Genomic DNA, 26107 nt, shown 5'->3' on the forward strand with positions numbered 1-26107 from the left:
GGGGGCGCCCCGCGCGGCTTCCGCCGGGCGCCCCGCCCCTCTGACTGCTGTATTCTATCAGTTAGAAGCTTATCACTGAAGGAGAAGGGGTTATCAAGGTTATGAACAGCAAGAGGTTGGAGTTGTTGGGGACCATATTAGTCTCCTTGTCATACCCATCTATTTCCAGTTCCTTTCTCAGCCTCTTTATTTGGATGCCCTATAAACATTTCAAACTCAACAAGTCTAAAACAGAAATTGTATTCAACATACTCCTCCTGTCTTGCCCCAAACGTGTCTCTCCTTCAGGGTCCCCTGTCGAGATAAATAGCACCACTATCTCCAAAACATGAGGGTTCTCCTGACTTTCTCCCTCTTGTGCCTCGGTTTTGGTCATCTGGTCTTGGGATTCTCCTACATATTTACCTGATCCACCTACCTCCCACTGCTAACCTCCCATTCAACTTTCCACTTCCACCTCCGACCATCACAGGTCTTCTGTAGGGCCTCTGGGTTCCATTCTTCCGTCTTCACACCAGACTGAGAGGATTATTTGAAACACCTAATCTTACTGGCTGAAGCCATTTGTGCCAGTCATTCTTTGTGTCTCACTGCCCCATCAATCCCCTTTTCTCATCTGATTTGAGTGCAGCTGTGGTGTGCGTGTATGTGCTAGTTCTGTTCTTGGGGTCAACATCCCTCAAGTGCACCTGGAAGGCTCTTATCCAAGGTGCATTTGACCCTGAAAAGGTCCCGAACAGTCGTGAGCCCTGGTTTCCAACCTTGGCAGTCGCAACTCAGTCATGTACCTTTACTGAAGTTCCTACTCCCATTCCGCATTTGTCTGCTCCTCACCCTGACTTCCTGGGATCACCTTCCTAATAAACTGCCTGCACCCAAGTCCTTGCCTCAGGCTGTGCTTTTGGGGGAATCCAAACTAAAACAACTGTCAGTGTCTTCCTATTCGTTTTTGGGCAAGTCCCACATTTTTAGTATGACTACAGATTGCTGCATCATTGGGCCCCTTCCTGTTTTCTTCAGCCATCTCCTATCACTGCCCACTTGCCTACTTTGCTTCAGTCACTCTGGCTTTTCAGCTTTTTGAGCTCACCAAATGGCGTACTTTTCTGGTCAGAGTCTTTACTTGTTATTCCCTATTTCCTACTTGCCACATGGCCAAATTCCATTCATCTTCCAGTCCTAGGTGAAACTTTGTTTCATTAGAGGAGTGTTCTGTGGTACCCCAAACTAGACGAGGTCTCTTCGAAGTCCATTCTCATAGTGACCTGTATCCTTCCTTCATGGCACTTAGTACAGAAAAGTGTTGTCTACCTACTAGGATGTCAGGTCTGTAAGACATCATTGTGGTCTTTTCATTGTATCTCCAGTGCCTGCCAAAGTGCCTGCCATAGAGGAGGGGTACCTTCTATTTAGGTCATGAATAACAGAATTGATCTCTCAATCAGGAAACATGTTTCAGGGATAGAGTGTCAGTGAACTGGAAAGATGGAAGTTGGTCTGTGAGCAGCTAGCAGAGAGACCTTGGCAAAGTCATGTACCTTCTCTGTGCCTTCGTTTCCTCACCTCTCCTGTCTCTCACAGAACTGCTAGAAGACTCAATGAGAATACATTGAAAAAATGCAACCCCAAAACCTGGATATCTGGGTAACTAATAGGTTAATTTTTTCTCCCCTCAGACTTTAGACTAGGAGATGGCAAATTTTCTCTGCAAAGGGCCATGTGGTCTCCTCTGTTGAAGCAACTCATTTCTGCTGTTACAGTGTGAAAGTAGCAACAGACAATATTATATAAAGACCTTTACATGTGAATGAGCATCCTTGTGTTCCAATGAAACTTCACTTGTAAAAACTGGAATTTGAATTTCATATAATTTTCACATATCATGGCATTTTATTCTGCTTTAAGCTTATTTTCCCCAATCATTTATGAATGTAAATGCCAGGGCCAGCCAATGGCATGTGGTAAGGTGGCTAGAGCTCACACAGCCAACTGCATGATTTGGGTCCTGGACCTAGTAGTTTGAAAAACACATTTAAGTTTGTGTGCACATGTGCCCAAAATCCCAGCAGGAGGAAGAGACAGAGGAGGGACCAGCATTTGGTGTAATGGGTACGTCACTGGACTCCAATATAGTCAACTGCAGTTCAAGTCCCAGACCCAGTGGTTCACACTGGACGCTTGTGCATACATCCCCAAGATCCCAAAAGGAGAATGGAGGAGAAGGGATTACGGCATGGCCATCCCCCCTAGGGGGTGATTTCTCACTTTCTGTTTCTCTGTCTCTCTCTGTCTTTCTGGCAAACACACGTACCTTACAGCAAAAACTTCTCAAAAGAAAAAAAAAAAAGAAAAAGAGATAGAGGAGAGAGAATTATGGTGTGACCATTCTCCATAGTGGATGCTTTCTTGCTTTCTCTCTCTCTCTCTCTCTCTCCCCTTCCACCCACACTCTCCAGTGGGTACATGCCCCATCTGGCAAATTTTTGAAAAAGAAAAATGTAAATGCCATTTTTAGCTCAGAGGCTGCATAAAAATAGACTGGGATGTATTTGGCCCTTGGGCCATGGTTAGATGACCCTGGAGGGTGTAGAATTGTGCTGTTCTGTGTAGTACTGAGTAACCATATGTGACATTTAAATTTAATTAAAAGTTAACTCCTGGGACCAGCAGTTAGCATAATGGCTATGTCGGTGGACTCCCACATAGTCGACCGCGGGTCAAGTCCCCGACCCAGTGACTTAAACTCATACTGGGCGTGTGTAGCAGCTTGAAACTCATACTGGGCGGGTGTGCATGCATGCCCAAGATCCCGAGAGGAGAATGGAGGAGAAGGGATTGCGGCGTGGCCATCCCCCCTGGGGGGTGATTTCTCGATTTCTGTCTCTCTGTCTCTCTCTGTCTGTCTGGCAAGCGCACGCGCCCTATAACAAAAACCTCTAAATAAATAAATAAATAAATACATAAAATTTAGCTCCAATGTTGCACTAGTCACATTCCAAGTGGTTGGTAGCCATGCCATGTGGGCCCAGTGGCTACCATGATGGATAGCACAGAGCATTTCCACCAACACAGAAAGTTCCATTGTACGGCTCTGGTCTTTATAGAATAAGCCTGAGGGATGCCCCCTGCACTCCCAGGGCTAGTTAGCTGGTTGGTGGTAGAGCAAGACAGCTGTCAGGCCTCTTGGCATTTCGCTGGACCATGGCTGCTGGAAACGTTATGACTTCAGAGGGATTGCCCTGCTGGATTTTAAGATCAACACTGTTGTGAAGAATATAATATGTGATAGAATTCAAAACCAACGTTAAGCGCTGTTCATTAGGTTCAGAAAGAAAACATTTTTAAAAATGAAGTTTAGTCTATTGCTGGGAATAAGTGTACTTTTTGTCTCTTTCTTCTCTTTTAGAATGAAAAGAAAGTTTTATTCCTGGGAGGAATGCATGAACCTTCGGGAGGTTAAGGTATTTATTAAGACACTGGGGAATAATTTATGTATTGCTGGCTAAAATAATATATTATGTAGTCATTCCATTTTAATTTTTTTTGCTAATGCTGAACAGGGGAGAAATGATAATATTAGGTGACTAATAGCTAAAAATAGACTACTATGTTATTATATTCGTGAATACACTGTTATTAGAAAGCTTGGTGGTAGTTAAGGGCACTGGACTGCCACATGGCTGACCACGGTTTGAGTCCTGGACCTGGCAGCTTACTTTCTCACTTTCTCTCTCTCTAAAAATCTTTCCCTCTCTGGTCAAATAAAAATAAATAAATAAATAAAGTTAAATAAAATAATTCTTAAAAAAAAAAAAAAAGAAAGCTTATAGCTTTAGTGGACTGCTTGCATCAATATATTTGAATGTAAATAAGTTGAATGTGTTGATTTAGTCAATTATTGTCTCTAAAGGTCATTATCCTAATCATTACTGTTATATAAAGGAAAATCTGCTTGTTGAGTATTTTTCTTAGACATAGTAGCAGTACTTATTTCCGTTTCTTGCTCTGATAATTTGCATTTTACTGTCTGTGATGACATTTTTTGATCAAGGTGGAGCCGTATCAAGCATGGCGTAGTGTAGCTCTTCACTCACACCCAACATTCTGCATGGATAGACTGAGTGAGGCCTTCCTTTTCTCTTCCCCTTCTTTCCCGTTTTTTTCACTTCTCTCCTTGTTGCTATCAGAACAGGTGGACTGCTTGGAGTTTTATAGATGCAAATCTTTTCCTCGTGGACTGGAGTGGTGCTTTACTCACTCTTAGTCTTATAGCCCAGCCTTGTTAAGACACCTAATAGAATGTTGATACCCAGCCCTTCCTTTTCCCTCAAGGAAATCTGTACATGGAAGGAGGGTTACCAGTTTAGGGCAAGAATTGCAGACTTTTTCTGTAAAGGAACAGATGGCAAATCCTATGCTTTATGGGCCAAAAGGTCACAGAACATATTATATAGGTATCTCCATAACAATAGCAAAAACATATCTGCATATATTTTTATTTATAAAATATAAAATAGATAATAATAATTGAGACTTTTTTTGTATTAAAAGTCTTTCAATGAGAAAAATGATACTTTTTCTTTGGGGAGGCATAACTTTGATTTGATTGGGGTTCAAAGTTAGTGTTCTCTGTTTTCAAATTAGTTGCAAATGTTCATCTATTAACTGGTATACCATAAGAAAACAGATGATGGGCCCTCTGTGGGTCCTAGTTTGCCAGCCTCTGGTTCAGAGAATAAAAGCTTTGAGAGTTCCAAAACATCAGAGATAAAAAAAACAATAAAGGAAGATCCAAAGGCACTTTTTCTGTGACATGAAGTTCTGAGTGATTCCTGGACTTGGATGTTAAACCTTTACTCTTCTGCCCTACCTACTGTGAGGTCTAGCGGAAGAGAGATTGCTCATACCTAGAGCTTGGGAAAACTAGGCACGTAGCACCTCCAGAAGCAAGTGGTTGCCTCAGCAAGAAGGTTAAAGAATCTGCCCCTCTAGCCGATGCCCACCGACTGTCCCCATTCTCTTACCTGCACATATGCCACATCTGCTGCCAACTGGGATGGGCTCTACCCCCCCTTCCCTTGTTGACCCTTACACAGACCTACAACACTGGACTCCAGCCAACCTCTGCTACAGAGGACAGGGAAGAAGTGGGTAGAAAGGAGTGCTTGGATCAGCTGGTGGTGTGGTGGTTAAGGCAACTAGAATCTATGTGACCATCTACATGGTTCAAGTCCTGGGCCCAGCAGCTTGAGAAACTTGTGAGATGCATGTGCTTGTGTGCCCACAGTCCTGAAAGGAGGGAAAATTGAGGAGAAGGGATTGTGGCATGGACATCCCCCATGGGGGAGGGGGTTGCCTTCTCACCTTCCTGCTCACCTTCTTTCCTTTCTCCCTCTTGCTCTCTGTCTCTCTCTGGAGAGTACATGTGCCCTCTGGTGAGTTTACCAAAAAAAATAAGAAGCATATTCTAAGATTTCTCATCCCTTCCTTCCTGTTAAGGTCCTCCTTTTCTGCCTCGTGACTGAGCAGGGGAAGGGAAAGGGAGTTCCTTAATGGACTCTTGTTACCATCATTTCCCATGTCCTGTCAGATGCTTCATCCCAGCAGCAAAAAAAGTGAAGGGAAATCCTGCACCTTGGGCTTCATTACGCCGTCACCTCTTTTTCTTCTCCATTCATCCCCATGTCCGCCTCTGGAGAGCCTGTGGACTTCAGAAAGCTTCTACACCTGGTAGCCAGCTATAGGGATGTCATTGGAGGAATGGGACCTGGTGACATTTCTCTGTGAAGAATTGTCTTATGTGGTTGTACAGTGTTCTAGACACTCTCCTGAGGTAGGAGACTGCCTGCCTCCTGCCTGCTCTGTTCCTTTGCTATTTTTTTTCTTTTTAAAAACAATTATTTATTGGAACCTATAGCTGGCGTAATGGTTATGTTATTGAACTTCCACAAGGTCCAGCGTAGTTCAAGCCCCAGACCTGATGGCCTAAAACACATGCCAGGCCCGTGTGCATGTGCGCCCAAAATCCCAAGAAGAGAATGGAGGAGAAGGGACTGCGGTGAGGGCATCCCCCTTGAGGGTTTACTTCTCACTTTCTGTTTCTTTGTCTCTCTGGTGAGCACACTCACCCTAGAGCAAAAATCTCTCTCTCTTAAAAAAAATTATTTAATTTTATTTATTATTTTTATAATTTAATTTCCTATGGGGTATGTGCACTCATCAGAAAGAGAGGGAAAGTGAGAAAATAAGCTGCCAGGTCCGGGACTCTAACCACAGTCAGCGATGTGGAAGTCCAGAGCCTTAACCATCACACCACCGATTGACCCCTTTTTCTTTAAAATCTTCTTAACTTCTGATATCATTAGATCCTTGCTCCAAAAATGTCTTGGTCCTCCCATAACTTTCCAACGGCTCAGCTCTTTCTCCCCTTGAGCTTGCACCTCTTTTCTTTCCTTACTTCGCCTTCCAAACGTCTTCAGTGCCACTTCCCCACGTACCATTTATTTCTCAGCCTAATCAAATCAGGCATCTCGCTCTGCATCTCCACCAAATCAACCGGATTTGCCTGAGATTTCAGTGGGTGTATACCTGGCATCTGAGCTCTCTGCCTCCCGCTCACTTCTCCAGACAAAATCTTCCAGATAAATCTCCTTCAGAACGAGACTGGAGTGATTCTCATTCTCATTCTCATTCTTCAGACTTAGAACTGACTCTGGGATTCTAAGTCTTAGATGGATAGGCCTCCCCCCCATAAATCTTTTCCCTCCAAGTGAGCTTGAGTGTGTACACGTCCTTCACATCCCATCTTGGGCGATGCCCTCACTGGTCGTTCAGTTTGCCGATTATTTCTTCTTGAAGCATCTCTGGTGTTCCTTGTTTCTGTCCTTCCTTTGACACACAATATGGTCTTCTTATTCTGTTACATGTATTTTGGATCCATGTCCTGTCTTCCGGTTAGGTTGTTTGCCTCTTAATAGCAGGCACTGTGTCTTATGCCCCTGGTTGTTGTGGGTTTTTTTTTCTGAGAGATTTTTGTCTTAGGGCTCATGCACTCACTGGAGAGAGAAAGAGAGACAGAGACAGTGAGAGGGAAAGTGAGAAATCACCCCCCGGGGGAGGGTCACACCGCAATCCCTTCTCCTCCAGTCTCCTCCTGGGATCTTGGGCATTCACACACATGTTCCTGGTGTGACTTTGAAGCCATTGGGTCTGAGACTCGAACAGTGGTCGGCCATGTGGGAGTCCAGTGACATAACCACTATGCTATCTGCTGGTCCCCAGTACATTGTAGTTTTAATGGTTAGGAAATGATCTGCCCCTCAGGAAGGAAGAATTAATAGTAGCCACCTGGAGTTATCATCCATGGGGACCCATTGGGACTGTTGACCAAGTTTAATTTGCTACTTCTCTTTCTGAGCTCAGATACAACTGACCTGCATCTACCTCTCCTTTACAAACCTTTCCTGTGTCAGAACAAGATACTTTCTTTTTGGAAATGTTCTGTAAAATGAGTCATATGAAGTCTCCTACACAAGATTAACCCATTTTATATATATATATATTTTTTTTTTTTTTTGGAGAGGTTTTTTTGCTATAGGGTGTGTGCGCTCGCCAGCCAGACAGAGAGAGACATAGAGACAGAAAGCGAGAAATCACCCCCCTGGGGGGATGGTCACGCTGTAATCCCTTCTCCTCCATTCTCCTCTTGGGATCTTAAGCACGCACACACATGCGCCTGGCGTGTTTTAAGCCACCAGGTCTGGGACGCGAACTGCGGTCGACTACGTGGGAGTCCAGCGACATAGCCATTACACTAACTGCTGGTTCCCTGTATAATTTGTTTTTTAAGTGAGCTTTTTGCTATAGGGCATGTGCGCTTGCTGGAGAGACAGAGACAGAAGGTGAGAAATCACACACACACACACACACCCAGGGAGGATGGCCATGCTGCAGTCCCTTCTCCATTCTCTTCTAGGGATTTTAGGCATGCATGCACACATGCCCAATTTTTAAGCCGCCAGGTATGGGACTTGAACCATGGTCTACTATGTGGGAGTCCAGCAACATAACCTTTATGCCATCTGCTGGTCCCGAAACCCATTTTATAATAAACTATTATAATACAGCCTTTAACTGACTCATGACCCTCACTTAGCAACAAGAACTGTGAGCCTCAGTTAGGACTTGGGCCAGTAATATATGCTTGAAACTCACTCCTGTCTAAGAGCTGAAGGTACTCCATTTCTTACCTAGAATTACCTTCTAGAGAGCTTTTAAACTGATTTTATTTATCTCTGAGTGAATTTGCCCAAGGCTCTTATCCACTGACTGTCTCAGCCATTGCTTCTGATGCAAACAGTCAGAAAAGATGGCTACAGTCCGTAAGAGTCCAGTGAATGTTTTAAGTTAAGCCACATTTGTGTTTGTTCCTCATGGAGAACCAGGAATCCAACCCACCTGAAAGAAGTAATCAGCCCAGGTGGGTCATTCTAGAAGTAACTGGCCAGTTGGCCAAAAGAGCTGAGGATTCCCTGCCAGAGAACTGACATGAACTCGCCCTTCAGGGAGGTGGCTCCAGGAGAGTCCTGTTTTGTTCTCACTCACAGGACATAGTTCCTCTCTCTTCCTAGCTGCTTGAAGTAACTTGATCATGTCACACATTCCCAGCCTCTGATGTATAGGAACATTATCCCTGAACACCATTGCAGATCTGGAATTTGTTCGTAACACTTTCATCAGTAAGTGTTTTGTTTTATAAAAGGAATAATCTGTTTAGTGATATTCAAAGATACAGAAGACTTTACAATTTATTTATTTATTTATTTTAGGTTTTTGCCATAGGATGAGTACATTCACTAGAGAGAGACAGAAAAAGAGACAGTGAGAGGGAAAGTGAGAAATCATTTCCTGGGGTGATGCCCATGCCACAGTCCTATCTCCTTCACTCTCTTCCTGCGATTTTGGGCATCCATGCACATGTGCCCTGCATGAGTTTCAAGCTGCCAGGTCTAGGACTCGAACTGCATTTGGCCACGTACAAATCCAGCACCTTAACCACTGAGCTACCTGCTGACCCCATATAATTTTTTTTTATTATTAGACTCACTTCTCTATAAGGAAAAGGATTTTTGAATTGAAGTGCTCATCTCACTGGCCGTAGTGACCCTTGGGGGCTTCCTTGGAAGAGATAGTCTATCAAATTCTGCTTATCTGGAGGGACCAGACCACTAGTTGGGTATCTCTGGGTGCTGTACATGAACAGAATCACTGTTCACTATTACAAAAGTGGATTCACTGTGACGGTTGTAAAAGGTGGCATCATTGCCCATGCCACTTGGTATTGATCTGTTTCTAGCAGGAGAGGATAACTAAAAGGGGTATATTACTAGACTGAATTAAACTGGGCTAAACAAGCCTCCATAGTTGGGCAGTAAAGGTTGGGCCAGATCCAGCCACAGTGGTGCAAGTGTAGGGCACCATTGCATGAGCACACGTGCTGAGGCAACATGAGAGGCCTGGGTTTGGCTCCCAGCCTGTGATCCTAGCTGTTGGTAGGCTAAGGCGAGGAGGGAAAGACTCTGTTTTTATCAAAAATGAAAACAAACAAACAAAAAAACCCTCTCTTTCTCTTCCTTTTTCTCTTTCCTACACACACACACACACACACACACACACACACACACACACACACACACACACACACACACACACACACACTTTCTTTCTCATTTAATAATAAGAAAAAAAGAAGAAGAAAAAAAGGCCCAAAAGCAGTCACTGTGTATCCTGGACTGCAAACTATTGGGTTGTCAGAAAAGCCACGATGCATTTTTGCATAGAAAAGCATGTCATAGAAAAGACTTTTCTGATAACCCAATAGTGTGATATGCAAACAAGTTGTAACTTAACCTAAGAGTCTACCCTGGTAACCAAGCAGCTTCTAACTGAGCCTCAGCCAGTTAGAAGCTGAAAACTGCCAAATGCTAACCTCTGCCAATCAGGTTGTTTCTTTATGTTACTTCCTTTGGTCTGTCTATAAATATAACTTGCACATGTGTACCATAGAGTATTTTGAACTGTTTTCTGTCCCAGTTCTAGAATCATAATTAAAGTCAATTAAGACCTGCAAAAAATAAGTATTTGTTCATTGTTTACAGAACTAATGATTCAAACGAAAAATAGTTTACAAGTGGCCATACTCACATATGTTCACATGTTCCAGGAAGAGGAAGGCTACATTTGTGTGAGGATGAGTAATCAGAAGTTCATGCTGTTTTCTTATCCCCTTCCTGGCTATTTTTGCCTTTGTGTTCTTAGAAGAAAAGGGATCTCCTTCATCTCACTTCAGGCTCTTTCCAGGAAGGGGTCTCCTTCTCTGTAAATGAAACTCACACTGTAAGAAGGAACACTCTACCCCTCTTGGATAGACATGAGTCAGACCAAAGCTGAGAGAATCAGCAACCAGTCTGTCAGGTAACTTTCTCTTTGCAGTATTTACAGTCTATTGATGGGTCATCTCAGCCCAAAGCAGCTGAACTCTCCAGTTTTAGAAGAATCACAGCCTCAGCTTCCTTTATATTTATTTCCCACTCACCATTTCCACAGTCTGAATTCCATCACCTGGAAGAGGTGGGCCTAAAAAAGGCTTGACACATTGCCTGGTGCTGGGGGCAGCTGGAAATACAGGTCCAATGCTCACTGCCTTGTCAGTTCATTGAAATAATTTTTCTAGGTAAAGTTACTGTGATTTTAAAGATGTAAATATTTAATAAGTTGTGTATAAAATATAAGCTATGGCATTTCTGTGGTCCTAAAGTGTTTCTTCCTAATTTTATATATATATATTTTTTTTTCTTTTTTTTTTTTTTTTTAAGAGAGAGATTTTTGCCATAGGGTTTGTGCACCAGAAAGATAGAAAGTGAGAAATCACTGCCCTGGGGTGGGGGTTGGTCATGCCACAATCCCTTTTCCTTTGTTCTTCTCTTGTGATTTTGGGCACATACACACGCATACCTGGCATGAGTTTAAGCCAAGTTTAAGCTGCTGGGTCTGGGACTTGAACACAGTCAACTACATGGGAGACCATGATATATAAACGTTACCCCATCTGCCGGTCTTAGTATATATTTTTTCAACAATAGATTTTTCTCTGATGTTTTTCCCTTTATCTTTCAGTCTTTAAAGAAGCTCAACCACGCCAATGTAGTAAAATTAAAAGAAGTTATCAGGGAAAATGATCATCTTTATTTTATCTTCGAGTACATGAAAGAAAATCTTTACCAGCTCATTAAAGAAAGGTACAGTTTGGTCATCATGATCTTAGAAATAAGATATTACAAAGTGGTTTTTGTTTATTTCAGTCTGTCAGGTCTTCTCTAGTCATTTAACAGTCATGCTACTAGGGTTTAGTGTTGAAAGCTGCTCACTAGATGAAGGGCCCAAACCACAATTGATCATGGAGTTCTTGTGTTAGTTTCACAGAAGCAACTGTCCATGCAGCCAGTCTCATGTTTAACTCAAAGCCCATGATTTAAAAGACCCTGTAGTTGTCCATGCCAGGAGGATATATGGGCCAAGCAAATCCAAGGCAGGGGTGCAACACCTTCATTTATTTTGAGATCTCCATTGAAAAGTTCTAGATAGATTTCAGTTCCTCTCCTGTTGCCGTGCTTACTAGGTACTTACATGCTGGGAGAAGAAGACTAATAAGAGATCTATTTGCTATGGTAATTTTGAACTTTGAAAGTAAACCCTAGAAAGCCTCTTGGGCACAGTTTCTTGGTGGCAAAATAAATGCCATTCACAGCATCCCTTCAAAGTGATTTGAGCTGAATAAATATCTTCATTGTCAGTAACAGCAGTAAAACTGTGGTTTTGCCAAACAGGGAGGATATGTTAGTATCCATGGTATCTGATTAAACTTTTGGATGACCTTAAGTTTTTTTCTACTAGAATATTAAAAAAAGTTTTGTTTATATCATAGAAAAGGAAGATTTTTAAGATTTTTTTTTTTTAAATTTACCAGAGGGTGCATGTACTTGCTAGAGAGAGACACAGAGAGAGGGAAAGTGAGTCGGCACCTCCCCATGCAATTCCTTCTCCATTTCTTCCCTCAGGATTCTGGACGCACATGTACATCCGCACACATCCCTCAGGATTCTGGACGCACATGTACACAAGCTGTGTGGTCTAAGACTTGAACTGCATGGCTGGCCGTGTGGGTTCTAGCTTTCTTAACGACCACACCATTGACTGGCCCAATTTTCATATTTTTGTATGCTATGTTGGAGGGTTTTGTTTTGTTTACTATACATGTTTAATCTTTTTGGTAATATAACTGAATATGTTTGGTGTTCATAAGATAATTCACCTATGTAAACAAAAACATTTTCACCCTCTGATATTCATTATCAAAGGATCTGATCAAAATTAGCATATGAGTGGATGTTTTCTTAATTTCTTACTAGGTAACCAAAAGAACATGAAAATAGGACTCATTTTCATACCGAAACCCAGATTTATAACTTATTTTTCCTCTACCCCATACAGAAATAAGTTGTTTCCTGAGTCTGCTATAAGGAATATCATGTATCAGATATTACAAGGACTTGCATTTATCCACAAACACGGTAGGTGATGTGGAATATTGTGCTTTCAATTAGCAGTGAAATATTGTCATCAAGTAGAAGGTATAAGAAGCATTATGTTCTTCTGTAATTGACTTCCAGAAAAGGTTGCGGACTTAAGAGGCTAACCGTAGATTTAGAATATATTTTATCTTTTATAACTTGACTTCTGATTCTCCCTCATTTTTAATACCATGTCTTTAGGGAGTTTTTTTTTTTTTTATTTAGACTTTAACTTTAAGCTTGTTAGTTTTAAATCTTAAGAATTATTTCTGAACATGAACTGATACATTAATGAGAAATCTAAAATGAGAATACTGAGAAATTTTGTGTATTGTGTTTAACCCAGTAATTAACTCTGATTTAGCGTGGCTTCTCATTTTCTTCATGTATTTATATTTGAGCTTGTTTCAAAGGAGTAAAAGTGATCTAGCAAGATTATGCAAAACAGGAAAATAAAATGAAAAAAATGAGCAAATATAAAATAAAAAGACAAGGCCAACTTGGTAGCACAGTGGTAGTGTGCTGTTCACGTGATGCTGGATCCATATGAAGATCATGGGTTTGGTTCCCTGATTGGCCTGTACATGGTGGGCACATATGCACCAGTGATCTTGGCTAGCGGGGTAGGCTGGGTCGGGGGTGGGGTCATGATATAAGGTCCTACTGAGAATAAGCCTCTCTCTTTCTCTCTGTCTCTCCCTTTGTCTCTTGCTCTTATGAAAGAAATGGGCAAAACAAGGTCTGGGTATAGTCAGGAGTAAGGTTAATCCTCAAAAAGCATGATAGCAGGTTTTATTTCAGTGGAAGAGGCAGGCTACCAATTTATCCAGAGCCTGGCATCTGAGCTTGTTGAAGCATGACCAGTTATTGCATAGAGTTTCCCCAAAGTAAGCAGTTGCCACCAAAAAGCAGAAATACTCAGGATACCAAAAACAGAGAGAAGCTAGATCTCTCCTAGACCCTTTCAGGGGTACTACATAACAAAGTATCAAACAGTTACACAGGGCAACTTGATGTCATATGCCTCAAATTGTATATTACGGCACCTGATTAAAGTTAACTATTCTACAGGGGCCCCATGTGATTTGCTTTAAGGGTCTGGTTAGCTTAGGGAGAAATTTAGAATATCCAGGGGAATGGATGGCCACCTACCCATTAGGAAGTCCTCCATCACCACTGTTTTACTTAGTTAAGCTTTTGGAATTAAGCAACACTGAGTTTGAGATGGTATTCTCTAGCAGCTACCTTGAGCATTGCTGGTCTTTGTCAGGAGCTGGATATAGACTCAGCTGGGGTTGGATGGATCCCTTCAGTGAGCACAAGGCCATAGGATGACGTATCCATGAATGAAGTCAGAAGGCCATTTCAAAATATTTTTATTTTTAAAAAGAATTATTTATTTATTATTTTAAAATTTGGTATATGTCACATGTCCTCTCCAGAGAAAGAGGGAAAGTGAGAAAGCACGTCCCCAGGTCTGGGACTCAAACCCTGGTCTGCCTTGTGGGAGTCTAGCACCTTAACCATCATGCCACCTGCTGGCCTCAGAAAACGTTTTATTTTTTGAAAAGGTTTATTTATTGCCTGAGTGAGGGAGAAAGAGAGAGAGAGGGAGATAATAGCACCCTGATGGTGTCCCAGTGCTGCAGGCCACCCCCAGTGTCAGCCAGCCTGGATCATTGGCACATATGCCTGGTGTACTCAGGAATGTCTCTAGGCTTGAACCAGGAACCGGCCCAGGTGGGTCTGCCTCCATTTTATTGCTGTACCATTGTCCAGGCCCATCAGGAGGTCATTTTAACATATACACAGACAGATGGGCAAAGTAGCTGCTTTTGCATAGGCAGAAATTCATTCACTCTTAGTTCAAGGATGTTTTTGGTATTGCAAGTATGCAACCACATATGAGGTGATCAAGTTAAAGCCCTTTGATAATGCAGCCAGTTCTGATTTGCTGCAAATTGGCAGTGAGTAAAAAGATGCTATGCTGCAGAAGGTGGCAGGGTCCCTCTGGGATATCACTAGCCTACTCTTTACCCCCTAAGTGCACTCTAACGATCAGAGACTAAGTGAAACACAGACAACACTGGCTACAAGCACAAAGCCTTGGCAGCCTCAGGCACGTGATGAGTGCATAGTGAGTGACATGCAGAACTGAGTCAAATCGTGAACCGATGTTAGTGCAGTTTCTGGTACAAGTTCTTTCTGATTCCACTGACATTTATAGAGCTAGCACTTTAGCCTTTAGTCACAAGAATTCATAGGGATTGTGTGAATGTGCAAAACACTAAAAACTTCTGGTATGTTTTAGGGGCAAATAGGAGAAAAAGGGTCACTTACTAGATTTAAGAGCTCAAAAAAAGGAAATCTTGAGAAATCAAAGGGCTTCTCATAAGAGATAGGTCCCCGAGCAAGTCTTCATGTAGGGACCAATCATAACCTCTCAGTTATTTGGGTCATTTGCTCAGTGCTGGAAATGAAGTGAGGGCTAAAGGAAAGTTAGTATTCTTTGGCTTTCTCTTGTTTTTTGTTGTTGTTGTTGTTGTTGCTTTCATGAGATTCAGACCCAGTTATTTCCAGGAAGAACTTAGAGCCTTTTGTCTAGATCTCTGTACCTAATCTAATATGTGTTCATATATACATACACCACACACATGCAGATGTACACACCTGCACCCCCACATGTGAACCTCCACACGTGTGCACACATATGCACACTTCTACATGTACATATACTCACATCCATACGTACCTGCACATACACTCATCTCCCATATATACACACATACCCACAAATACAATTACACATGCATGTGTGCATGCACACACACACACACACACACACACACACTTGTAGCCAGTAGTTTATCATTTATATGCTACCATGTCATAATAGTCTTTTGGAAATTTGCTTTGTCACTTTCCCTCACATACTTTATGTAGTTGGATTGTGTACGGAACCTGAGCAAGGGAAGGGGCTCAGTTTATGGAGAAGACCAGACCTCTACTTTCATAACCCCAGGACCACTGCCACGATAGGTTGTTTTTGTTTTTGTTTTTGTTTTTGTTTTTTGTTTGTTTGCTGTAGGGCACGTGCACTCGCCAGACAGACAGAGAGAGACAGAGAGACAGAAAGCGAGAAATTATCCCCCAGGGGGATGGCCACACCACAATCCCTTCTCCTCCAGTGTCCTCTCAGGATCTTGGGCATGCACACACACGCACCCAGCGTGAGTTTAAGCCACTGGGTCTGGGACTGGAACCACAGTCAACTACATGGGAGTCCAGCAACATAGCCATTATGCTAACTGCTGGTCCCAATAGGAGATTTTTCTGGATGCTTTTCTCCATCAATTACCTGCCCAATTCTAATTTGAGCTTAATATCACTTCATGTGTTATCTTACTTCCTTGCCAACTTCTCAGGTAGGAAGAATAGAAGATCCCTATTCTTTCAAAGAAGAGGAAACTGATGATCAGAAAGGCTTAAAAACCTCTAAAGGGAAGTCAGCAGGTGGTGTGGTGGTTAAGGCACTGGGCTACCACATGGTTGATCCTGGTTCAAGTCCTGGACCTGGTGGCTTGCTCTCTCATGATCTCTCTCTGTCTCTGGTGAGCATGCATGCCTTGTAGCAAATTGAAAAATAATAATAATGATAAATCAAATTAAATAAGTAATTCTTTTTTAAAAAAACGAAAGGCTGCCAAAGGTCCCATTGTAATAAAGTGGTAGAGTGGAGATTATTGGCATAGTCTGTACCTATTCGCCATACTTCACTAGAATAACCTGTCTGTTCACAAAGAGAACAAGAGACTAAGAGATGACAAATATGAGGTGGATACTAATATAGATCCTAGTCTATCTTCATTGATATGTGAACTTTAGAAACCTTTTTGTGGTTTTTGTATGAAATTGACTTGATTTTGGTTAAGTGCACATGTACCTCTGTGACTGCTTTCCTCTAATGGGAGAAATCGCTAAAGCACTTCAAAGATTTGTCTTGTGAGTGTCACGCTCCTCCCTGGTAGCTCGTTCTCATTGTGAGAAGGTGTATTCTGCCCCTGGGGAGAAGACTCCTTAGGGAGGGCAGAGCCACACTGCAGGTGGTTGCTAGGGCCCTTCTTCATGGCACTGAGCATTTTCTGCCCCTGGGGAATGAAAACAGCCCCGCCTGGTGCTGACTGAGCAGTGCCATAGCACATGAGCATATGTGCTGTGCAGGAATTAAATAATTAATGCGTACTGTTTCATCCTTGACCTGTCTTTCCAGTTATCCAGGTCACACTTATCCGTGCAGGTAGTAGACATGCACTGGTGGCTTGGAGGACAGAGTTGTCTCCAAGAGCTGGTTCTCCACGTCTATTTCACCACTGTCTTGCTGTGCGTGACCTTGAGACAGTCCTTTGCCTTTCTGTGCACAGCTGCCCTTGCAGCTTCTTTTATTTTTTTATTTTATTTTATTTTATTTTTTTTTTTTGAGAGGTTTTTGCTATAGGGTGCGTGCACTTGCCAGAAAGACAGAGACAGAGAGATAGAGACAGAAAGCGAGAAATCACCCCCTGGGGGGATGGCCATGCCACAATCCCTTCTCCTCCATTCTTCTCTGAGGATCTTGGGCACGCACACACATGCACCTGGCGTGAGTTTAAGCCACCAGGTCCGGGACTTAACCCGCAGTCGGCTACATGGGAATTCATCGACAAAACCATTACGCTAACTGCTGGTCTCAGTAGCCTTCTTCTAAATATTATAGGTTTAAATTCAGTGATATCTGTGAAATTTCAATTTCCACAGCAGAAAGGTGTGCCATATAAATTTAGTGTTTTATGGTTTCTGCTCATTTCCATATATTCATACCAGATTCATCAGTAAAGAGGTGGTAGAGGGGAGAAAGTCTTCTTTGTAGCTTGACGTTTTCCTCACCCAAGGGTTATTAGTGAAAAAGTAAGCACAACAAATTTTCTGCCAGGCTGAAAAGGGAAATCCTGTTATTCAACTGGCGAGTGGCACCCTGAAATTAAATGGAATATCTGTTCCTGTCTTCTGGAAACCAAACAGTTTTGAACAGGAAGGTTCTTATTGTAACAGCACCTTGCTGTTTGATCTCTGAATGATCCAGCTATAAGGGTTTCTATTGTGAATCAGAAACCCAGAGGAAAAAGTGGGCTCATTGTTCTCGGCCACATTGCACACGTCAGCAGAACACATACCCAGCTAGGAGTCAGGTCAGAGTTTAGGGCCACCCACTCCCAGGTTGGGCATGACACTAGCCTCATGATCCTTAGTCCTTACCTGTGAATCACTGGACCATGTCTGCATGCCCACTTTCATAGGTTGTTGGGGGGGGGTAAAATGAGGGAGTTTCCTAATAATGGTACTAATAATGACTTGCAAGGTGCCAAGCACCACTTTAAAAGCTTTGCAGATATTAGAACCAGCAGGTGGCATGGTGGTTAAGACTCTGGACTCCCACATGGCTGACTGTGGTCCAAGTATATCCAAAATCATCTTGAAAATCACGTCAGGTGCATGTGTGTGCATATCCAAAATCCAAAGAGGTGAATGGAGGAGACAGGATTGTGGTATGGCCATCCCCCCAGGGAGTGATTTCTTACCGTCTCTTACTCTGTCTCTGTCTCCCTCTCTGGTGAGCACACATGTCCTATGGCAAAAAGTCTTTAAATAAATAAATAATACATGCTTTAAAAATGTTAAGATATTTAATCCTGCAAAACAATCCTATAAAGTAGATGCTGTCCTATCCCCATTTTATAGTTGAGGATACTGAGTCACAGAGAGCGTGAGTTTCCAGCCAGTGAGTAACAGAACTGGGATTTAAAACCTGGCTACCTGGGGCCGGCGGGTGGAGTGGTGCTTAAGGTTGCTGGACTCCCACATGGCCAACTGTAGTTCAAGTCCTGGACCTGAACTGGCGGCTTGCTTTCTCACTTTCTCTCTCTCTGTCCCTCTCTGGTCAAATTAAAAAATAAATAAATAAATGGATAAATAAAGTTAAGTAAAATCATTAAAAAAAAAAAAAAAAAACCTGGCTACCTGACTAGTTTGTACACTTAAAAAACTATGCTGCCTTGGGACCAGCAGTTAGCGTAATGGCTATGTCGCTGGACTCCCACGTAGTCGACCGCGGTTCGAGTCCCGGACCCGGTGGCTTAAACTCACGCCGGGCGCGTGTGCGTGCGTGCCCAGGATCCCGAGAGGAGAATGGAGGAGAAGGGATTGCGGCGTGGCCATCCCCCCTGGGGGGTGATTTCCTGCTTTCTATCTCTCTGTCTCTCTCTGTCTGTCTGGCTAGTTTGTACACAAAAAAAAAACTATGCTGCCTTGCTTCTCATATAGAAGTAGTACTGCTTTGTTAAAATGGAGATGAAAGGAACCCTTACATGACATAAGGGTCTTACACTTTTAATTACCAAGGAAGAGAACCCATGAGTATAAGGGTAATGATAGCTAATTGGTATATTTTTTAGTAATTAATAGATGGCTAGAAATTGTACAAGAATGTTCAAGAATTTATTAAAAAGGCTTATACTTGAAGACAGTATAAGAGACACAGTTGTCATCAGTCATTTCTTTTTTTTTTTCTCTTTTTTTTTTTTTTTTTGGAGAGATTTTTGCTATAGGGCGCGTGCGCTCACCAGACAGAGAGAGACATTAGAGACAGAAAGCAAGAAATCACCCCCCAGGGGGGATGGTCACACCGCAGTCCCTTTTCCTCCATTCTCCTCTCGGGATCTTGGGCATGCACGCACACGCACCCGGCGTGAGTTTTAAGCCACCGGGTCCGGGACGTGAACCGCGGTCAACTACATGGGAGTCCAGCAACAAAGCCATTACGCTAACTGCTGGTTCCCGTCATCAGTCATTTCTAAGAGTCTGTTGGCAATTCATTGTTTTCCTAGACACGTTCTCTCTGTTGGGGCCTGAAGTATGACCTTTAGACACACTGGAATCCCAGTCTTCGTTCTCCTCATTTTGTTATATGCACATGCTCTGTGGAAGTAGGGTTGGAGATGAGTTAGCAGTGAGGGAAAGTATAAAACTTGGCTGATGAGGGGAGATAGTGTTTACAGAACATGACTCAGGGTGAAAGCAAAGTACAGGGTCTGGAGTATGAAAATGATACTTAAGGGACAGCAGGTGGGGTGGTGGTTAAAGTGCTGGACTCTCATATGGAAATCCATGGTTTGAGTCCTGGACCTGGCAGCTCAGTTTCTCTCTCTCTTTCATGAGCTCATGTGCCCATAGCAAATTAAAAAAAAAAAAAAAAAGTAATAATAAATAAAATTGAATAAATAATCCTTTAAGAAATAAAAATGGTATATGTATCTGAGTACAGATTGATGTAATAGGATGAACATAAGAGATTTGTGAGTTTGTTGAGGTGAATATTACGGATGGTGGCAGAGAGGGTTACACTGGTGGTTGGGAGCAGAAAGACAAGTTTGGAAATAATAATTACCCCAACTACAGAGGAAACAGGGAATCTACAAGGAAAACAGACAAACAAACAACAGCCATAACTGGGACTCGAGAGGTCCAAGACCCCAAATCCAGATTTAGCTACCCAGGGCTACTATGGCGATTCAGTGGAAATGGAACACTCTATGATGCTGAAGTCACATGAGGAGGTCCCAAGTTCACTTCCCAGGGTCTCCCTATGCATTCTGGATATGTCCGTACCCCTGATCCTGGCTGGCTTAGGATGGAGTAGAATCCTGAAATGGAGACCCCGTTGTGGTTGCCAATTTCTTTCTCTGTCTGTCCTCTTTCATGGAAGACATAAATAAGTAAATTTAAAAGAATAATAAAAAAAGACTTAGCTGTGTAAAAAAAAAAGAAAGAGTAGAGCTTGACACTGTAACAGCTATGACACATTTCTTGGTGGGATTGTGAATAACTCATCTACCACCACCCCTCATGACTCAGTTTTTCCATCTGTTCAGTAAGAAAATGTTGCCATTTCTTTTTTTTGCTGGAATGTTTCTATTGTTCTGAGATTTTTTTTAATGATTAATTTAATTTAATTTATTTGTTTATTTATTTTTAATTTGACTAGAGAGAGACAGAAAGAGTGAGAGGGAAAGTGAGAAAGCAAGTCACCAGGTCCAGGACTCAAACCATGGTCAGCCATGTGGGAATGCCACCTGCTGGCCCCTAATGTTCTGAGTTTTTAGAAAGAAAATCATAGTGTTGTAGTTTATGTGCTTTTAGGGGCTGCAGGAATCTTTCTAAGTGCATTTACAAAAGATCACTTTCTTTTTGTTGGAGAGGTTTTTGCTATAGGGCGCGTGCGCTTGCCAGAAAGACAGAGAGACAGAAAAGCGAGAAATTACCCCCAGGGGGGATGGCCATGCTGCAGTCCCTTCTCCTCCATTCTCCTCTCAAAATCTTGGGCACACACGCACATGAACCCGGTGTGAGATTAAGCCACTGGGTCCGGGACGCAAACAGCGGTCGACTACATGGGAGTCAAGCAGCATAGTCATTACACCAACTGCTGGTCCTCAAAGATCACTTTCTAATAACTACTGTGTCTTTACACATTTTTTTTTTCCCGGAGAGATTTTTGCTATAGGGCACATGCGGCCGCCAGAATGAGAGAGAGACAGATAGACAGTGAAAAATCACTCTCCAGGGGAATAGCCACATCACAACCCCTTCTCCATTCTCCTCTTGGAAGCTTGGGCACACACGCACACATGCCCAGCATGAGCTTAAGTCACTGGGTCCAGAACTCAAACTGCGATAGACTACATGGGAGGCCAGCGACATAACCATTACGCCATCTACTGGTCCCCCTGATGTGAGCTTTAAGCTGCCAAGTCCTGTTACTCAAACCGCAGTCGACTCTGTGGGAGTTGAACAATGTAACCATTATGCCATCTGCTGGTCCCTGTGCACATTCTTAAGTCAGTCTTAAGATGGGAGTACCCAGTCAGACTTTCTGGGAGCCGGGAGGTTCTCTGAAGAGCAGAGGGTCCGAACACAATGACTCAGGGACACCACATCTTAGAACAGATGTTACCCACTCTGGTAGGCATAGGTAATCTTTGATAACAAGCCATCCAAATTTGTCCACATTAGAAATTCTTTTCTTTCACTTTTTAAAGGCCATTTGTGGCTAAGTCATTCTTGAAATACTCTTTGTGTTTGTTGAGTTGGTAACATCAAGTTTGGTTCTTACTGTGATTTAGGGTTACTATACTGATACTTTGATTAGGTTACTTCAAAGAATTGGTATGAAGGAGGTCATTGGGTATATATCAGCACAATGCAGAATAAAGAATGAAGCAATGAAATACACATATTTGCATACATATATACACATGAATATATATAATACACACGTACATATAGATGTACACACATGCACACACACATACACGTGCTATGAAATTAGCAAACTTGCTGAGCCTGTCCTCTGGTCTAAGACCTATGATTCCATCAGTGCCTTGGATTATGGAGAAATAGAAGCAGCCCTGTGGTGGAAACAAAGTATGCCCTCCTGTCACTGTGCCCTCTTGAATGTATCTGATCACTTCTGTACCTTTACCCCCTTCTGTGTGCACTGCATTGTTGGCTCTTATTTACATCCACTTTGTCCATCTAAACCAGCCATTCACCTTGCAGATCTGTCCTTATACCATAATACTGTCCCAGGACTAGAACTCGACCTAGTGCTAAGCCCTATTGTCTTCAGAATAATGAGCAGAGGGGAGGGTCCTTTTATTAAAACCTTGTTCCTTTCCACAATACAAGGTATTTAACCACATCACATATAACCACATCACAGCCACTCTCCCCTTTCTGTAGAGCAGAGAGTTTGGAAAATAACCTTGATTGGTAGATTTAGTCCTATAGGAACTTCCTCTGTGACAAGGACATCCAGCTCTGAGCCTGCATTGTCCCCCTCTTCTACCTCGGTTCTCAGTTGCTGTCTCCTGGAACTTCCTGCACACTCCCCGTCCTCCCCACACTCTGATCTGCTGTCTGTTGACCTTGCTTATTTGGCCCAGGTAGATTTGTCATCATTAAGCTCCTTCCTGCCCCTACAGATCTGCACAGTCACCAAGAATATATCCTGAGACTACTGTACTTCTGTTGTTGTGCTAGGCATTCTGAAGAAATGTAAATGTGGAGGGACCAGCAGTTGGCATAATGGCCGTGTCGCTGGACTCCCATGTAGTTGACTAGGGTTCGAGTCCTGGACCCAGTGGCTTAAACTCACACTGGGCGTGTGTGCGTGCATGCCCAAGATCCCGAAAGGAGAAGGGAGGAGAAGGGATTGTGGCATGGCCATCGCCCCTGGGGGGTGGTGGGGTGATTTCTTGCTTTTTGTCTCTCTGTCTCTCTCTACCTTTCTGGCGAGTGCCCACGTCCTATAGCAAAAGCCTCTCCAAAGGAAAAAAAAAGGAAAGAAGAAAAGAAATATAAATGTGGCCCCTACCTTAAAGTGCCCCCTACCTTAAAGTGCTTTCATCTAATTAGTGAAAAGTTAACATACCTGAAAATGACAGACCTGAGTCTACTTGAGTCCAGAGAGGAGGGTCTGTTACATTCATGTGGGCAAGAGTCATGTCCATTTGAATCATTTCTGAGTCCACAAAGCCTAATCCATTACCTGGCATGGAGTGGTCCCTCTGTGAATATTTGTAGGATGAATGAATGAATATGGCTAGAATGTTAGCTTGGCTTCATGGAGAAAGAGAACCTCTAGGCCTTCACGGGCAGCAAAGGATGAAACTGATGTAGATAAAAAGGAGCAAGCATGGGACCCGTAGATGGCATAGTGGTTACATTGCTGGACTTCCACATGACTGACCATGGTTTGAGTCCCAGACCTAGTGACTTGAAAATCACTCCAGGTGTGTGTGTGTGTGTTTGTGTGTGTGTGTGTGTGTGTGTATGTGTGTGTGTGCATGCGTGTGTGTCCAAAATCCTGTGAGAAGAATGGACCAGAAGAGATTGTGGCATGCCATTCCCTTGGGGTGATTTCTTCTCACTGGGTCTGTCTATCTTTTTGTCTGTCTCTGTCTCTCTCTGACAAACGCACATGCCCTAAGGCAAAAACCTCTAAAATAAATTACTAATATAGTATTAAAAAGAGGAGCAAGGGTACAATTGTATTAATGACAATAAATACAATGAACTTAGAGGGAATGAAGAATTTTACCTGATTGGATCACACTGTACACGTGTTGATAAATGCTGGAAAATAAGTTTATCTCTCTAGGTAGGATGCAAGAATTCAACTTTGCTAAGTAATTTGAGAAGGAGCCATGAAAGGTTTTTGTGTGTGTAGATGGGAAAAAGGACCAGGAAAAGATGGTGCTTAAATGATCAGGAGGAAGGAGTTCAGAGAAACTGGAGCTAGGAGGCCTTTGAGAAAGTGGTAGGCAGAAGTGGGTAATAAGAGCAAAGATTTCAGAGAGGGTGATGAGAAAGGATAGAAAGGGACAGATCCGAGATGTTTTGGTGGAAAATAGGACTTGATTCCATGACTATAAGGTATGTGACAATCTTATCAAAGACTTGGGAAGGACAGAAGATTTGGGATAGGAGAAAAGTGGTTTTGGAAAAGTTGACACAGGTGTGACAGTGACGTTCAGTTGCTATCCTCTTAGATCATTTTCAAGAAGGGTGGAGAAGGCATGTTACTGGCAGAGATTTGAATATTGCCAGCATAGAGGCTGTCAAGGAAGAGTGTAGCTCTTCGTGATGGCTATTGATTTCTCCCATAATGTGCTAGTTAGAATTCAGCTTTCATAACATTGACAGCAATAGCACGTAACAAACAGCACCATCCTCAGCATCGACTGAGTTGTATTTCCAGTGTTCGTGTTCCATTGAGATGTAGAGCCACATTGAATGATGTCTATGTCAGTGATACTCCCAGGAAGTGGGAGGTTTCAGATTTCCAGAGGTGTGAACTGGGTATTTAAGTGCACCTGGAAGATTGCCATGCTGAGTGTCTCTTGTCTGCACATCCAGAACTCCACTGTGGCTGAGACAGGCTTCCCATCTGGTGGTGAGTTATTTTTGCCTTTCAGAATATGAGCTGCAGGTGTACCTCTGTTCTTAATTAAGCAAAGTATTAAGCTCCTAACACATTTTGCAGCATATACCAAAACCTCAGATATGAGTGGGTCATATTTATAAATCTTTTGTTTCTTAAACAAAAAATTTAGTTGTATTTCTGCCATGCTATAAACTTTTGAAAATTATTTATTTAATTCCATTTGTTATTGTTATTATTTTTTAATTTGATCACACAGAGACAGAGAGAGAGAAAGGGAAAGTAAAAAAGCAAGCCACCATATCTGGGACTCACATTACGGTCAGCCATGTGGAAATCCAGCACCTTTAACCACCACGCCATCAGCCGGCACCAATAAACTTTTAGTACCCATAAGACTATTCTTTTGAAATGTTTTAATTTTTTTAAGTTTATTTATCTCTATGAGAGAGGAAGACAAAGAGAAAGATATACATTGGTACACCTAAACAGTGTCCTCACACGGAGATCCTATTGCCAGCCTCAGCCAGCCAGGATCATGGGTGCATGCACCTGTGCCCAGCGTGCACAGAGAGACCTGAGAACAGGAACCCGGGACTTTCCCATATGGCTTCAGTTCAGCATGTAAAGCATTGCTTTAACCACTGTGCTACCATGACTAGTCCTGAAATAATTTTAGTTTCAAATTCTTTCTGTCTGATTTGGACACGGAAGGAATGCTATATTTCCACTGAGTGAAGATTTCTTTTCATAGTGTTATCTCAGCCATAGCAGTGCTTTGTGTGTGTGTGTGTGTGTGTGTGTGTGTGTTTTAACTTTATTTATTTATTTTTTATTTCAATGTATTTATTTGCATTCATTCACTGTACATCATTATAGCATACAAAATGCGATTTTCCATCCAGAGTACACTGTATATTGTCTCAATCAAGCACATCAACAAACATGTTATTTTTATTGAATCACCAAAGACCCTAATCAATCCAAATACCCTCATAGCAAACACAGGTGACACACACATTTCCATGAACACAAGTCTAACTTTATGCAACCTATAACATACTTTATTGAATCACCAAAGACCCTAATCAATCCAAATACCCTCATAGCAAACACAGGTGACACACATATTTCCATGAACACAAGTCTAACTTTATGCATCCTATAAAGTAGCACCTAGCTGGGGCTACATATCCTACTGCAGTTGTTGAATAGATATATTTTTTTTCCTGAAACTGTTTTTTTTTTGGAACTCAATTTACATTCCTTCCCTAAGCATCATCACAGCACACAAAATGCGATCTCCCATCCAGTACACACTGCATAGTGACTCAGTCATGCACATTACAAAAAAAAATTTCCATTTCTAGTTCCTAGAATTATTTCCACCCCTCTTTCTGACCCTCTGTCCCTTCCCACCCTCCTCTCACACCACCTCCGG

General features: G+C 42.5%; 1 protein-coding gene across 1 annotated transcript in view; it reads left to right on the forward strand.

Moving 5' to 3' along the window:
• Window positions 1-26107, forward strand: part of CILK1 (ciliogenesis associated kinase 1) — a 57426-nt gene that overhangs the window by 4439 nt on the left and 26880 nt on the right. Inside the window, exons 2-4 of the mRNA XM_027767195.1 lie at window positions 3407-3461; window positions 11176-11297; window positions 12550-12629. Of these exons, the coding sequence (XP_027622996.1) occupies window positions 3407-3461; window positions 11176-11297; window positions 12550-12629 (257 nt within the window). The remainder of the gene's footprint in view (window positions 1-3406; window positions 3462-11175; window positions 11298-12549; window positions 12630-26107) is intronic.

Source organism: Tupaia chinensis, unplaced genomic scaffold, assembly GCF_000334495.1.
Source record: "Tupaia chinensis unplaced genomic scaffold, TupChi_1.0 Scaffold144010_1, whole genome shotgun sequence".
NCBI lineage: Eukaryota > Metazoa > Chordata > Mammalia > Scandentia > Tupaiidae > Tupaia > Tupaia belangeri.